Source organism: Durio zibethinus, chromosome 14, assembly GCF_047325235.1.
Source record: "Durio zibethinus cultivar Kanyao isolate XHJ-2024 chromosome 14, ASM4732523v1, whole genome shotgun sequence".
Lineage (NCBI taxonomy): Eukaryota > Viridiplantae > Streptophyta > Magnoliopsida > Malvales > Malvaceae > Durio > Durio zibethinus.
Window position 1 is genome coordinate 21,061,030 of NC_143175.1, and position 13,660 is coordinate 21,074,689.

A 13,660-nucleotide genomic window follows, 5' to 3' on the forward strand; every position below is an offset into this window, starting at 1 on the left:
CATCAGTCCGCTCAACGATTGTTATCTCTTTGGGTTTTACCTTCACACATAACCTTTTATGTTCATGGTGTAGCTCCGCTAGGTCTTTGACAACTGTATCACATTCTCTAGCAATCTTGCAAACTTTGACTTCATGTTTTTCAACTCTATCTTTCCATTGATCTCTCTCCTCTCGAAGCTTCTAAATCTCTTGCCTTAGCCTATCATTTTAAGTCTCGAATTCCTTCTTCATAAGTTCTAATTTTGATGGTGTTTCTTCAAGCATTTCCCTTATTAGTTGTCGAAAACCTTTAGGAGTGAATACCACTTCCTATCTTCATCTTGCTCTCCAAACCAAGTATCCTTAAGTGACTTTATCAGTGAATGGTCCAAGACTCACCTTATGGGGGTTTTTTCATGCTTTAATCACATCGTTCATCTTCTGAAATGCTTTTAGCTTATTATAAAAAAAATCTGACCGATGAAGCTTATGTGTTATAGGAATGAACTATTCTACCCTAAACTATCATTTCACTAGAAGTGGTACGTAACTTGTTACTCCTTATAAACCTAAAAGTGAGACCATAATGTTACCTCAATACTGATATAGCATAGGTTCATGATTCATCTATAAGATCAACCATCTCACCTCGATGCTTGTCAGCTTTGTTAAGGATGCTATCCACTCTTTTTTAGACTTTTGTTCTGGCTACTCATTTTTGCAGAATTCTTTTATTAGAGCTCGATTAGAAAATAAAGCTTCGAGAAAGCACCTCTTTTACAATTGAAGTGGCTTTTCATCTATAGATACAATAGTTGTATACAACCTGTGAAACGCCTTTTATTTTGGCAATAATAACTCAACGATCTAATGGTCTCTACCAATATCACTGTTGACAGGTTGCAGCCATTGATCACATTTTCGAAGAAGTTAACCACTGCTATTTCAATATAACCCAAAACCTTCAAAAAAATCACCATTCCATATATGACTAAGGCAAACATGTCTAACTCCAGTGCCTTGTCAACATGTTGTACTAGAAAATCATAAAAGAACGTCTAAGGTAAACAAACCTATTCTTACTTTTTCTTTGTATAGGAATTCATAATCTCTTTGTTTATCCCCATAAGATAGGCCAGATTCTTACAGAATCCCAATTTATGTTTTTTGACATATATCTTATTAAAAGCCTAGAGGTGTAAACCCAACAAAGTCAAATATTCTTTAATGGTCGGTGTCATATCAACTTCATTGAAGATAAAACACTTGTATGAAGGATCCCAGAATTGCACTGCAGCTTTAATTAATTGATTTTCAACATTCATTACAAGAAAGTATGCTATATATCCATGTCTCTAGCAAAACTCATCTTATCTTGATCGACTCATCTTCTTTCATATATCAACCAAATCCTCTAAATTATTTTATTTGAAGAGGATGGATGTTTCTTAAGACAAGGTGAAAGCATAGTCGATTAGTACATAATCCCATTTCTTTTGTTGAATCCTTTCTGACTGAACCTTTACTTCGTTGGGTGACTCACAATGAGCTAATGCAGATGAAAAGCAAATTAGCCGTTCTGTGAAATCCATGAAAAACTCTTTGTTGAAAACCATCTTTCAAGCAAATGTTCTTTATGCAACTTTATGACATGAGCATGAATCATGCAAAAATTAATAAGAGAAGAGGTTAGTACACCAAATAAAAAATGATAAATAAATAAATAACTAAATAAATTAAAACATCATACACAATAAAAGGAATGAATCCTATGCTTTTGGTCAATTCTAAAGGGTGAGAGATGGCTCTATCTATAGGTTAGGCATTTCTAAGGTTCATTGTATATGGTTAAACGTTGAAGTCTAAAGGTTCCCAAATTGCATCTTACATTATCGTCCATCATAGACTAATAAGACACCCTAATCCTCATCCATTACAGGCTATAAGTGAAAAAAGTTCAAATTAAGTGAGAGTATTTTGCTAGCCACTGCAGAGGCATTAAAATCTCACAAAAGCATAGGTACTTTACTCCTTCTTATAGAGACGGAGCTCGGGTGTAAAGCTCATATTATGCACATACATATGAATGACATGGTTGACAACATAAATAAAAAAAAATCCTTACAAAGAATTCAATTTTATTAGGTTTTTTGGATAACACAAATTTATTTGCTAACTTGACTCTCAACAAGACCCTAGTGGAGTCGCCAAACTGTCATAATATATAGATCTATAAATCTATAGCTAGACTTGACAAATGGAGTTATCACCAATCTTTTTTATTTAAGTGCGATTGGTCACCTAACCGAATCTGTCCCTTTTTAAAAAAAAATTCTAAGTTTAGCTTAGGCATTTTTAAAGGTAGATTCAATGTCTGCGAAATTAAAACTTGGTTCGAAAGTACGGTTACATGTGAGAAAGGTTATAGCACATTCACAACTCTCATCAAAAGATGGTACCAGCTCAATTTTGTATTATCCGATAAGCCTTAAAATTTTATCAAATAATTAATTATTAAAAATTATTCTTAATTAACTCTAATATTTTTGACAAAAAATTAAAACAAAATTTCATCACCTCAAAAGTATACAAGAAAACTACTGTTTTTCTTGCATAAGCTCTATCGTCGGATTATTTAACACTGAAAAATTTTCTAAGAAAAGAAAAAGACCAAAAAAAAGAATGCTGATTCGACTTTTGATATTGATATCTTTTTTATTTTATAAGAAAAAACTCATGCTTTTATACAAGAAAAATTGATACTTTTAACTTTTTCTCAAAGTATTTTAAGGTTTATATTTTCAAGAAAAATTGATACTTTCAACTTTTCCTCAAAAATGCTTTTTTTAAAAATTTTATTTTCAAGAAAATTGATATTTTCAAATTTTCCTCAAAAATGCTTTTTTGAAAACTTTTATTTTTAAGAAAAATTAATACTTTCAACTTTTCTTTAAAATTATATTTTTTTAATTTTTATTTTAAGAAAATCATTGAAAAATTAAGGAATGCTTACTTAAATAAATAATTCCAATTTAATCAATAAATAAATAAGTGAAAATAATAATAATAATAATAATAATAATAATAAATGAAAAAAAAAACCTTGACACGACTCAGCTCAGCTGGAAAAGGTGCGACTCTAGAAACAAACATGGCTAGACCAACTCGATGTTCGGCTCAACTTAGCAGCTCGCCAGAGGTTGAGGGAAGCGAGTAAATGGGTTATGCGCTGCGAGTCGGGTCGCCCAGCGGCAAAACACACAGATCCTGAGAAGTTACTTAACTCCAAAACGACGTCGTTTCAGAGCCCTATATAAGGTCAAATTTAGTCTTTTTTTCAACAAATTTCTCCTCCCCTTTCTCTCCCTTCCCTTTTTTTTCTCTCTTTCTCTAGGATTTAAGAACACCGATTGAGTCCTTCATCGAATTTTAGGATTGTCGTCGAAATCTGGGTAGGGTCGTAGGAAGTTCATCGAAAAGTTTAACGGTTTCTAGAGTGTGACATTGAAAACTAGGGAACTGGTCAAAAACTAGAAAGTTTGTCAGAATCTCATCAAAAATTTTAAACGGCGTTGAAAAATTGATCAAAATCTAGAAAAATTTCTAAAAAATTTCCAAAAAAAAAAGCTAAAAATTTGAAAACTACCTCTGCTCTTCAAAACACCTTTTTTTACTTCTGTTTTCTGTCTTCTTACTTTTTATATGTTCTTTGCTTCTAATCAATAGGTATTTATAGGGATCAATCTCAAAGTTTTTGATTAATCTGAATTCCTTCTTTGATTAGGTTTCTGGATTATCAAATTAATCATTAAACTTATCTTATGCAAGTTAAATCTAGCTATGACTCTCTATTAGCCATATTCACGGCCAAATTTATTTTTTTATTTTTTTAATTATTTTTAATTATTCTGATCATCATCATTATTTCCTAACAAGAATAATAAATAAATAAATAAATAATCACGATAAATCCCAAAAAAATAATAAAATAAATAATAAACAAATAAATTAATACATCAATTGGTTGGTTTGACCTTTTTGGACCGGGCTCAATTGATCCAGGCCTGGACCAAATTGGATGTCTACACTAGGGTTCAAAATAGAGGCTCAAATTTAAATTTTTGAAAAAAAACACAAGTTTCACCATGATCAAACAAACTCCAACAATAATCTCGAATCACCCCAAACAATTATCACCTCAACAATCTTTAAATCGATTATGCACTCATTTTAGAATACAAGCGTGAGATAGGATAACTACTAGGTCAGACCATGGCTCAACGCTAGTCGTCGTCCAAAAATGACTTCCTTTTACAATGTCGACCTTCAACGAAATATGTAGCCACATACCCTTCACTATTGGCGATTTGATACTCAAACTACTTGATGGGTGAACAGAGTGTTAAGAACATATAATGGTCAAAAGATACATAGTGATCTTTTTCCTCTCAAAGCTTTCAGCAACAACTATGGGTATCTTGATCATTTGTATTGACTTGACATATCAGGTCGGTCTAACATTTTCAGTACCATCTCATCTTGGCTCTGTCCTAATTGTTCATTTTGTGTCTCCCTTAATTTCCCTATAAATATGAAGATTAAGACACCATAAAGCCAGATTCATCCTATTTATTTTTCTCTCTCCTTCTTGCTTTCTTACATACCTAATTTTTGTTGACTTGTGCGTCAGAATGTAAATACATGAAACACCCATCGTCTTTGCCTTTAACTATCCTTCATCTTTGTATTTACAAAAATACTCTGAGGTCGAAACTACTTAACACCAACAAATTGTTAATGAAATTAGTTTTTTACTGTTATCAAAACTTATGTGTTTCTTGAGTTGTTAATGCGTTGTTGATGGTGTTGATATGGTAATACTGGAATGTGTTTACGCTCTGATGATAATGTGGAATTTTTTATTGGCCATGTAGAGTAAAATGGATCTTTACCATAAAAGCTGAAAATAAAATTGACGATCATTTTTCCTCAAAAACATTGTCTTACAAAAATTTGTCGCTGCCATCGCTGTCCGTCGACAAAATATAGCGGGTTGCACGTGGCTTGTTTTTTCATCAAAACCAAATCTGATGGCACCTTTGATCGCTAGAAGCCAGACTTGTGGCCAAAGTTCTCACCTACTGCCTGGATTGGATTACGATGAAAAATTTAGCTGAGTTGTTAATAAGCCCACTAAAATTCAGCTTGTACTCAAACTGACAGTTTCTCAATCAATCATGTTTTTTCTGTAATTTAACGATGGTGGTTTTTATGCAGCAACTACTTGGTTTTGTTGATCAAAATGTTCCAATTCATGTCTGAAAACTTAAGAAATCTTTTGTATCGGTTAAAGCAAGCACCAAGGGCATGGTTTTCTAAACTAGTAAAATATCTTCTAACTCTTAGTTTTAGGGCCAGTCACGATCAGATTCATCTAATCTCTTAATTTTTAACCTAGACCATTTATTTTCTTCTGCAAGTTGATGACAGCAAATGAGCCTGATCAATTACTAAGCAAGATTATTGCATCCTTATCTCTCATAAATTCTCTGTTAAAGATATGGAAAATTTACATTGATTAATTACTTTCTCGATTGGTTTTGAAGTCCTCTCAATATTCTCAACAAGGACTATTTCTATGGCAACATAAATACATTCAAGACATCCTTACTTGGAATCAAAACTGTCTCTACTCTCTACTCCATTGGTTACCACTTTCTTCTCTTATTCTCAATTAGGACTATTGGCTGATCCAACAATATACATGCAGGAAAGTCTGCTAGTGATGACATGTCCTTAATTTGCTGTGAATAATTAAACCTTGCTCAATACATGCAACAATAGTCTGCTAGTGATCATGTGAAGGCCTTTAGTAACTATAACTTCATATAAAACTTATCCCCCAGCATCTTTGGAAAGGACAAGTAAGCAATATTAAAAAAAAAAAATTGAGGGGTAATTGTGGAAATAAAGCTTCTCCAGAAACTTTTCCAATTACCTGAAGGGAAAAGCTTCTTGAAAATGTAGATAGGGGAGAAAGCAAGAAAAAAAAGCTCACTCCAAAATGGAGAAGAATAGCAGTCGATTGAGAGAGGTGAGACAGAGGGAGAGATGATGAGTTACCCCGAGAATGGAATCTTCAAGAGCTTGAAAAATGGTGGCAAACATTGAATCCATTGCCTTTGAAAAAGAATCGAAGACCTTTAGTGGGTTTAGTGGAAGTTTGAGAATTATTAGAATCAGATGAGGTTTCTATTTCTTATAAGATGAGATTCTTAGGTTGGTTTCTTTTAAGCAGGGGGTGCTTAAAGACCTTAAATTCAACTGTGGGTGTTTCTGCTTTTCACAATGCTGCACTTTTTCCGACGGTTTTTTGGAACTTTCTTCGATGACTTTTTTTTTTCTAATTTTTACTTCTTTTGAAATGTGTAGGTAGAAGAGTGTTGGAGTAGAATCTGAATCGGGAGGTGGAGATGAAGACTGACAGTGGGTTTCGACGTCGAACCAATCCTTCGATTTCGGAGCGTCTGACAAAAAATCTATAAGTAGAAATTCTAAGGACTTTTTATTACTGACAATTTATGTTCGGTTAATTTATGTTTTTTCATTGACTTTATTTTAAGTTGCGAGGATTCGGATTATGAGGTTTTACATGTTTGCATGTTAAGTATATTAAGAGTAAACTCTTTCAACAATAAAAGCAAGATTAAGTTTTTGGGTTTTCTGCAATAGTCTATCTAAGATTCAATTCTCATGGGTAATTTTCCTTTCCCCTTTTTTTCTTTCTTTGCATGTTTAGTCTACTCTTTTTATTTTGCTTTGCATGCAACTTTTTTGGGTTTATTAATTTTCAAAAGTTTTTGCTATTTCTGATTTTCAAAAGCATGAAAGTTGCTCCTTTTGTATAAAAGTTGTTTATCTTGCTGGCAAAAAATATAAAATGTCGTATAGGTACATACTTGGCTTATTTGTATGATGCATTTACCTTTTTCATCATCATAAAATATGTTAAAAGTCATTTTCTTGATTTTTTAAAAGCCATAATAATTTATTGCATTATCTTATGGCACTATCAGTTGTCATCTTTAATATTCTGCTTAAGTTTTAATGTAATATTTTAAGGCTCATTTTTCTGTCTATTAGCTTAATGCATCTTCTACCATGCTCATTGTTGGATGTTGTTTTCATATGTAGGAATGAGCATCTGAGCACTGTTCAGCACCTTTCCGAGCTCCTCACTTGTGGGATTGCCCAAGCCATGCAGATATTGATGAGAGAACTGATATTTGGTCATTGGGGTGCACTTTATATGCAATAATGTAAGAACTAATGCTTATACATGCACTTATATAATGTTTGCCTTCTTTTAATGAACTTTTTATTGTTTTACTTTTTGTCCTTTTATTATCATTCATCAAGTTCTTTTGTTAAACAATATAGTAAGCAAAGTGTCTGAGCAAGTCTTGTGGCTGGAATCTCTTTATTGGTTTCCTTCTGGCTTAATCTAAGGAGTAGATTTTAAGTATTTGATGTGAAAGTTCTATAATGCTAAAACCAAGGCTATTGTTTTTTCATGTAGTTGTCCATTGGTGTCTAAGCCTTAGAAGATGAACACTAAAACACATGAAATTATACAAATTCAAGTAATTCAGAAGTTTAAAGTAGCGTACAAAATCACACACAATGACTAGAAAGCATCTGGTCCTAAAATGAGTAGTCATGGCTTACCTGAACTTTTATGTAAAAAAAAAAAAAAAAAACCTTGTTTGCTTTAGTCTTCTTTACCAATCTTATTTTGCTTTAAACTGAAGCAAAACACTCTAATGTGACTGTTCCATGCACAAATTCATTACTTTGTTTGCATCAAATTATTGTCATGCTTTTTCGTGCTGATATTACTTTCTTTTCTAAAAATAAGATCAAATTATTGGCATGCTTTTCATGCTGATATAACTTTCTTTTCTAAAAATAAGACGAAATTTAACAGTATAACAGATAATTCAATCGGTCAATGGTTGAATGAAAATAAAAAAAAAAGAATGGTTGTTATAATTAAGTATAACAGGCTTCATATACATTTTTATTAATTAGTTAGATAGATAGATTTAGTAAATGGTGCGACTCTATTTTATGAAATGAGTTGTTTTATTTTAATTTGGTACCTCTATAATTAATGCCATACGGAAGGTGCATGTTTAATAATCTCATGTACGTAATTAATTATTTACCTTGTCTTTGTTATTTTCTTTCTTCTCTCTTGATTTTTTACATTTTGAAAAAGCAAGAACAACCCCTTTTTTTTCTTTTTTTTTTTAGCTTTTAGTAATTAGAACATTTATGCTCAAATTATTTATTTTCTCAAATAATGTAATATAGATGGAAAACATAAATACATATAATGGTATTGAATTCATCAAGTGCAATGATTTTTGTTATATTTATATGTTTAAATCGTCTTAATTTAATGGTTGTGAGATTTATTTTATCATCACTTCCATATATTGTCCTACATGTGAGAGTGTTTCACTAAAAAAAAAGGTAAAACTCACATCTGCTAAATTGGAGCAACTTGAGCACATAATCAAGTGTACTCATCCTATTTATTGTCAATTAATTAGTTTTAAGTTAGATGTTCATTTAAATTTTAATATAATATCAAAATAAGTATTTTCTTGTTTGTTAGCTTTTTTATGATAAATTTGTTATGCTTACAATGTGAAATTTATGTCACATGATAAAGATTATTATATTTACAAACATGAAATTCATGCCACATGGTAAATCCATTATGTTACACATAAGAGAAAATATTATACTTAAAATAAAGTAAATCCCACATGAATTTTTTAAGGTAAATCTCACATATATTAAATTGGAAGTATTTGGACACAAAAATATAACAATAATCACTCTACTTATTATTAATTGATTTTAAATTAGATGTTCATTTAAAGCTTAAACCAAAGAATTTATTATCTAAAATTTCATAGTTGTATTATACATTTTCTTTCTTTTCCATTTAATATTTAAAGAAAAACATTTTTCATTTAGACTCGATCCGATTGATCTTTTGTTATTTTAACAAAGTTTTCTATGATAAATATAATAAGAGGTGATTTGAGTTAAAGAAAATTGTTAGGAGCTTTTGCATGTATTGTTCCACATGCGTACAAACTTGATTCAACGTAAATTTTTTTTTTCTAATTTTGATTTAAATAGATCTCTTTTCAAAGACAGAACTTGTAACAAATAAGAGTAAATTTTTTTTTTTTTTGAAGTAAAGAGTAGACACAACTTTTCATCACATGTAACATGTAAATCATGTGAGTTTTATTATTTTGAATATTTTCTAGCAGCTGGTACACGCTTATTTTGCTCTCCCTTAAGCAGGGATAAGCACTATGCTCTTATTTCGCTAAATATAATATAGCATGGCTGAAATGCCCTTCTCTTACAGATTTTGATCAGCAGCTCTATTTAGTTAAAATTGATTGGGTACTTAGGCTGCTTATTTGGAAGAAACAGTCCCCATTGTCTTTCAATTTCGTCGCCCTGTTTTTTATTCTCATCAAACATGGCAAAAATATAAGTTTCTATAGGCTTTCCAGGCTTCTTTGGAGTACCTCCTTTCACATGCTGGATCAAATTCTGGTTATAAGTTCTTGCATTATCAATATTGGCTGCCGCCCGTGCCCCACCTCCAGCGGATGGCCATCCACTCTCCGACACAACAATCTCCAAAGAAGCGCCACCAGCCTTCTCCAGGGCAGCGTAAACAGCATCCAAGAAGGCATCAAAAAGGTTACGGTATTGCAAGGGAGGATCTGAGACGACAGGATCTTGAGATCTGAACAGAGCATAATCCAGGCTGATAGCCGGGTTGCCATCGTAGCTAAAATAGGGGTACAAGTTAACAAGTAATGGGGCTTGGTTGTCCACCAGGAAGCGAATGATGGGAACGAGAAGTAGCCTGTATTCAGGCCTAAAAGACCCCTTTGATGGAGGAAAAGATTCTCCCAGCGTCCCTGTGTCGATTGCTGTGGAAACTGTGATTTGGTTCCCTAGGCCAGCTGCAACAATTGCATTGCGAATGTTTTGCATGGCAGGGACTAGAAATTGTGCCACCGGATCTGAAGGTTTGACTTCATTTCCAACAGCAATGTAGCGGAATTTAACGTTGCCATAGTTTCGAACATTGTTCTGGACCCAAGTGTTTGCATTGGCTTGATTGGCAGCGACACGCTGAAGATCGGTATTTGGAACCCCTAGCATCACCTCAATGTTGGAGCCTCTGAGAGCTTGGAGAGCAGCTTGGTCTGGATCATAGAGTCTCATTCTGCTGATGTTTCTCTGGTTGTAGAGAGCTATAACTTCTGGCTTTGGTGGTAAGTTGTTGCCAAGCATTCCGTAACAAACACCTATTTGAGCACCTGCATTAGATGTAACAAGAGCTTAAAAATAAGAATGTGTTACATCAACTAATTATACCACTTGTGCAACCAAACACAGGAATATGTCCACAATAGCTATTCCTTTCCATAAACTAAACTATAAAATAACTATTCCTTCATATTCCTACCTCATTCTATTATCTCAACATTTTAAGTTTTATTCCATTTAATGAACCAAACCTACCTTAATATATGTGGATTGAGCTCCTTTCCATCATTTTTATGTCCATTATTTTTTAGTGCACTTGTTATTATCATCATTCATGCAGGGATTAGTCATGAATAGTGGAATCCATACATATAAATGATGATTAAAAATGAATTTTTAGATAACAAAGAAAACCAGATTATTGGACCATTAATATTATTTAGAGAGAGAGAGAGAGAGAGAGAGAGAGTACTTGAGGTATCGAGGGATGCCATTAGAAGGCCAAACAGCAGCAATGTTGAAGCCATACCAAAGTTGCCAGCTAAATTGGATTTCGCCATGAGAGACGTAGAGAGAAGATACAAAAGAAAAGAGAAGAATTGAAGGAAGGCCGAAACTCTATTGCCAGCACCCCTACTTACTGGACCTTATATAGACACGAAAAGGATCCCCACCCCTTGCATTTTCCAAGTGAATTAATTGCTCCATGGAAAATTATGTCATGGAAAAAGAAAAAAAAAATCTTCCACAAACACCATCTAGATTTCGTCATTCAACTGGGCCTTCTCTTAGTACCTTTCAAAAGTCTTGGGCCTCATGGATCGGGAAAATTCAACTGTGGCTTGTGCCAGTTCCTTTCGCACGATAATCAACTATTCTTCTAATTTAATTCTGGCCTATGGGTTCACATTAAAAACGAAGGAGTAAATGTTTTTTTTATTGCTGTTCTTACACTAATTACATTAATTCATTTTGAGCCTTTGTACAAATGGAATTAATTTTAGCTAGCAAGTAGCTTACACAAAATAACACCATTTTTTCTTTTGTTATTATTAGTTAGGTAAGAGACCAACGATCTTAACTCTTCAAATAAAAAGGACAAATATTAAACCTAATATTTGGATAAAATGACTCCAACATGTTCTTGACTTCCATGACAATGATGTGGATATGGGAATTCTCCAACTTCTTTGACCATAATTATTGGCACAAATTTCTATGCACTATTCATATACTGTTAGTATAATGATCTGCACTGTTCATGTATTGTTAGTATAGTAAAATCAGTGTTTATACAATTTATATCTATATATGCCTCCATTTGCAACAATTTCATTCGAGCAAAATAAACAAATAAATAGATTTATTTTTTACCAAAATAAATAAAAGAAATAGAACCGTATAATTTTCCACTATATTGCTTTAGTTGCTATTTTTAATGGTAGAAAGCTTTGAAAGGTTACTTTTTCAAGCAAATATTTCTTTGTATGAAATGAAATTTTTTAAAACCTTTTTCGAAATTAAATTATACATAAAATCTAATCTCAATGGGCTTGCACATGATCAATGAAACCAATTTATGTAGATTTGATTAAATTTTTATTAATTTGTATATATTTTTTATTTGTTTATAAAAATTTGATACATGACATGATGTAATAATTACATCATATATGTTGAAATGAGAGCATATTACCTATAATGATTATATTACAATTAATCAATCATAATTTAAAATTATACGAGGACCATTAAAATTTTATATAAAATCCACACTTATAAGTAGTAAACTCTTACATAATTTTTTATTATGATTAGACAATTATAATACTATAATAAAATAATTATAGGTAGAATACTCCAAATTGAAATTGTTTGATAATATATGATATAATAATATATGTTTTTACTTATAAATATAATTTTTTTCTATAAATTAAAAGTATAAGTTATAATTATGATAAGTATGAAAAGGAATCCATTTATGCTAGGATAACTCTTACACTTTTTTGAACTCTTGAATCAAAATTATTAACTTTAAAAATATTATTTTCATTCAAATGAGTCATGCATTTAATTTTGATTAAAAGACACAAAAAATATAAGAATTACAGTAGTATAAATGGAATCTTACTCATCAAGTATTACATAATAAAAAAAATTCAACATAACATTGAAATAAATTCACACAATGTAATTTGGATCTAAAATCTTAAAATTGTGAAATCTTTTTCTTTCTACTAAATCAAAAATTCATTGGCCACTTGTAAATATAATCTTATGAAATCTTAAAATTTTAAAACATTTTCCTTACTTTTAAATCAAAAACTCATTGGCCGCTTGTAAATATAACCTCGTATTAGCCTATGGAGCTATGAATAGACAAAGGATGTGTATCAAGGAGCGCCATGCAACTTGGGTGCCTAACCTTCTCACTCGACTGAGCTAGTATTGATAAGACCCTAAGATTATTCACTCCAATGCATACCAAGTCAAGAATTTATTTTCTATAAATTTTTAAAGAATTTTTAAACTCCACAAAATGGAGTTAAACAATTGATAAATGTATTTTTTTTGTTACCTTAATTTTTTAATTAATTTTAATATATCTTAAAAAATATGTCAATTTTTTTATACAAAAGAAGTTATAGACTAGAAATGAGAAAAAAAATTATAAGTGCTAAAAATTGAACTTTAGATCTATTGGATACCAACTCTTAAAAATAATTATATAAATCAATCAAATTAAGTTTCAAGTTCTATGTATCATTTTGCTAATCTATCTTAAAGAGTTTAAAAACTTTATTGGTGGTGCATGAAATAATTTTTTATTAAGTCAATTCCTTGCTTTTTTAAACTACTGATACATGATAGATTGATATTTAAATCTATTAGCATGATTTTGAGCTTAACATTTAGAGGTTATGAGTTTAAAAAAGCATATACGTGTAATGTTCAATATAAGAGTAGGGGGTTTAAGGGTAGATTAAAAATTAAAAAAAAAAATACAAGTGCATGATTATGTGCTAGCTCACACAATAAATATGTATTTTTTTTAAAATATATGTTAATAATATATTTTTACATTATAATTATAAAATATAAATAATTTTTTAATTAATAAATGATTTATCAATAGAATTTTACATCCTTTAATATTATAAAAACTAACTGTGTAAAATTAAAAAATCTCATATTAAAACAAAATATTAATTATAAAGTCAAAATTTTCTTCAAAATAAATTAAAATATGAAAAAAGAATTAACTAATCTTGAATATATTTGTAGACATCTTATTTT

General features: G+C 31.0%; 1 protein-coding gene across 1 annotated transcript; it reads right to left on the reverse strand.

Annotated features, from left to right (window-relative positions):
* Positions 1-9,230: 9,230 nt before the first annotated feature.
* LOC111295531 (glucan endo-1,3-beta-glucosidase, basic isoform-like) lies at positions 9,231-10,990 on the reverse strand. Its single transcript, XM_089743779.1, has 2 exons — positions 10,833-10,990; positions 9,231-10,410 (listed from the first exon to the last, which is right to left on the reverse strand). Exons 1-2 carry the CDS (start codon positions 10,918-10,920, stop codon positions 9,458-9,460), a joined length of 1,041 nt encoding a protein of 346 aa, XP_089599905.1. The 5' UTR covers positions 10,921-10,990; the 3' UTR covers positions 9,231-9,457.
* Positions 10,991-13,660: the final 2,670 nt, after the last annotated feature.

Bases quoted from the DNA above. Each gene is read 5' to 3' on its own strand.
- LOC111295531 (XM_089743779.1), bottom strand. From the start codon at position 10,920: ATGGCGAAATCCAATTTAGCTGGCAACTTTGGTATGGCTTCAACATTG. The intron at 10,411-10,832 runs GTACTCTCTCTC...CATCTAATGCAG, and splicing joins GGCATCCCTCGATACCTCAA to GTGCTCAAATAGGTGTTTGT.